Source organism: Frankliniella occidentalis, unplaced genomic scaffold (assembly GCF_000697945.3).
Source record: "Frankliniella occidentalis isolate FOCC.00 unplaced genomic scaffold, Focc_3.1 Scaffold407, whole genome shotgun sequence".
In the NCBI taxonomy this organism is placed as follows: Eukaryota; Metazoa; Arthropoda; class Insecta; order Thysanoptera; family Thripidae; genus Frankliniella; species Frankliniella occidentalis.
Window position 1 is genome coordinate 196,856 of NW_026267529.1, and position 1,225 is coordinate 198,080.

At 60.7% G+C, this 1,225-nt stretch overlaps 1 protein-coding gene across 2 annotated transcripts in view; it reads right to left on the reverse strand.

Annotated features, from left to right (window-relative positions):
* Nucleotides 1-1,111, reverse strand: part of LOC113202312 (trithorax group protein osa-like) — a 13,298-nt gene extending 12,187 nt beyond the window's left edge. Inside the window, exon 1 of one of the 2 annotated variants that reach the window (XM_026416476.2) lies at nucleotides 900-1,111. Coding sequence is in view for 1 of the 2 variants with exons in the window: in XM_026416475.2 (XP_026272260.1) it covers nucleotides 775-807 (33 nt within the window). In the remaining variant the exon portion in view is untranslated. Of the gene's footprint in view, nucleotides 1-774 lie in introns of both variants that reach the window. The other variant, XM_026416475.2, reaches the window with a different exon arrangement.
* Nucleotides 1,112-1,225: the final 114 nt, after the last annotated feature.

Sequence of the window (1,225 nt, forward strand, 5' to 3'; positions counted from 1 at the left end):
AAGAACGAATTTAATCATTTTACTGACGACTGAATACAAAAGGGCCTAGCGGCCCGACTGCCGCGTCAGTCGGCTCCCATCACTTATTTACAATATTATAAATGTATATGAATGGGGGGGACGTGGCCATCACCTAGTCTCCTGTCTTCCGTAGTTGCGCGCCCCGAGCCACACGCTGTTACTCTCACCCAATTCTTTATCGACTGCCCCTTCGCTGGCTCGGCGTTCCAGGGCAGGAGGACCCCGCCAGGATTCCGCCAGGATTCCGCCAGGATTCCGCCAGGATTCCGCTAGGACTCCACTAGGACTCCACCAGGATCTGCCCCCTCCCCCACCTTCTTTCATCCCCTCCGCGAGGACGACGCGACGTCAGTGACCCGCAACTAACGCAAGTGTGTATTGCGCGTGCCCGCCCTGTGCGGCCTCCAGGTGGCGCCCACCGCCCATTGAATCGCGCCCTCGTCTTCGAAGCAAAAGGTTTACGTACGATGGCATATTGAACGCGTGGTCAAAATCCGCCGTCCGTAAACCGAATTTTTCATTGAAATAAGAATAAAATTGTCTGCTTCATATCTTTTTTTTTTTTGGGGGGGGGGAGGTTAAATTCAATGAAATTATCAAACGGAGATTGCCGCAGTCAGGACCGGATCGGTCAGTACACCGTTAGGCTGCTGTGTACACCTCCACGCGAGGAACTGTGGACGGGTGCGTCCTCTGAACGCGGCGACTGTCGTGACCAGGGTGTGACACGAATGTTCGCGTTGTGAGCCATACCTGCCCGCGCTGTGACCGACCCGTCCGCGCCATGTCCAGTCGATGTGTATGGCCGGCTTGTCGTTTGGACGCGCCCGGGACGCCCTCGACGGCGACTGTTGTCGTGACGGGGTATCGTGACCCACCTGATGGCGCGCGCGCGCCGCGCTCGCAGTCGACGGGGTGCGCTGCGGCGAGCTGTGTATCCTCTGCGCCGTCACCGTCACGATGTCACTCCTTGTCGCACTGCAGCGGCGCTCGACTCGTCACGGTCGGTCACGGTCGTGTCGCGCAGGTCACACTAACGCGGCACACGCATGCTATCCTGCACACACCTTGCTCGTCCTGCGTCCGGAGTCTGACTGAGGAGCTCCTGGGCCCCCCCGGCCCCGGCCCCGACCTGCCACGCCACGCCCCGCCACGCCGGCCGGCGTTGGAGCCCTGCTGCCGCCCCGCCCCGCCCAGCCCCACC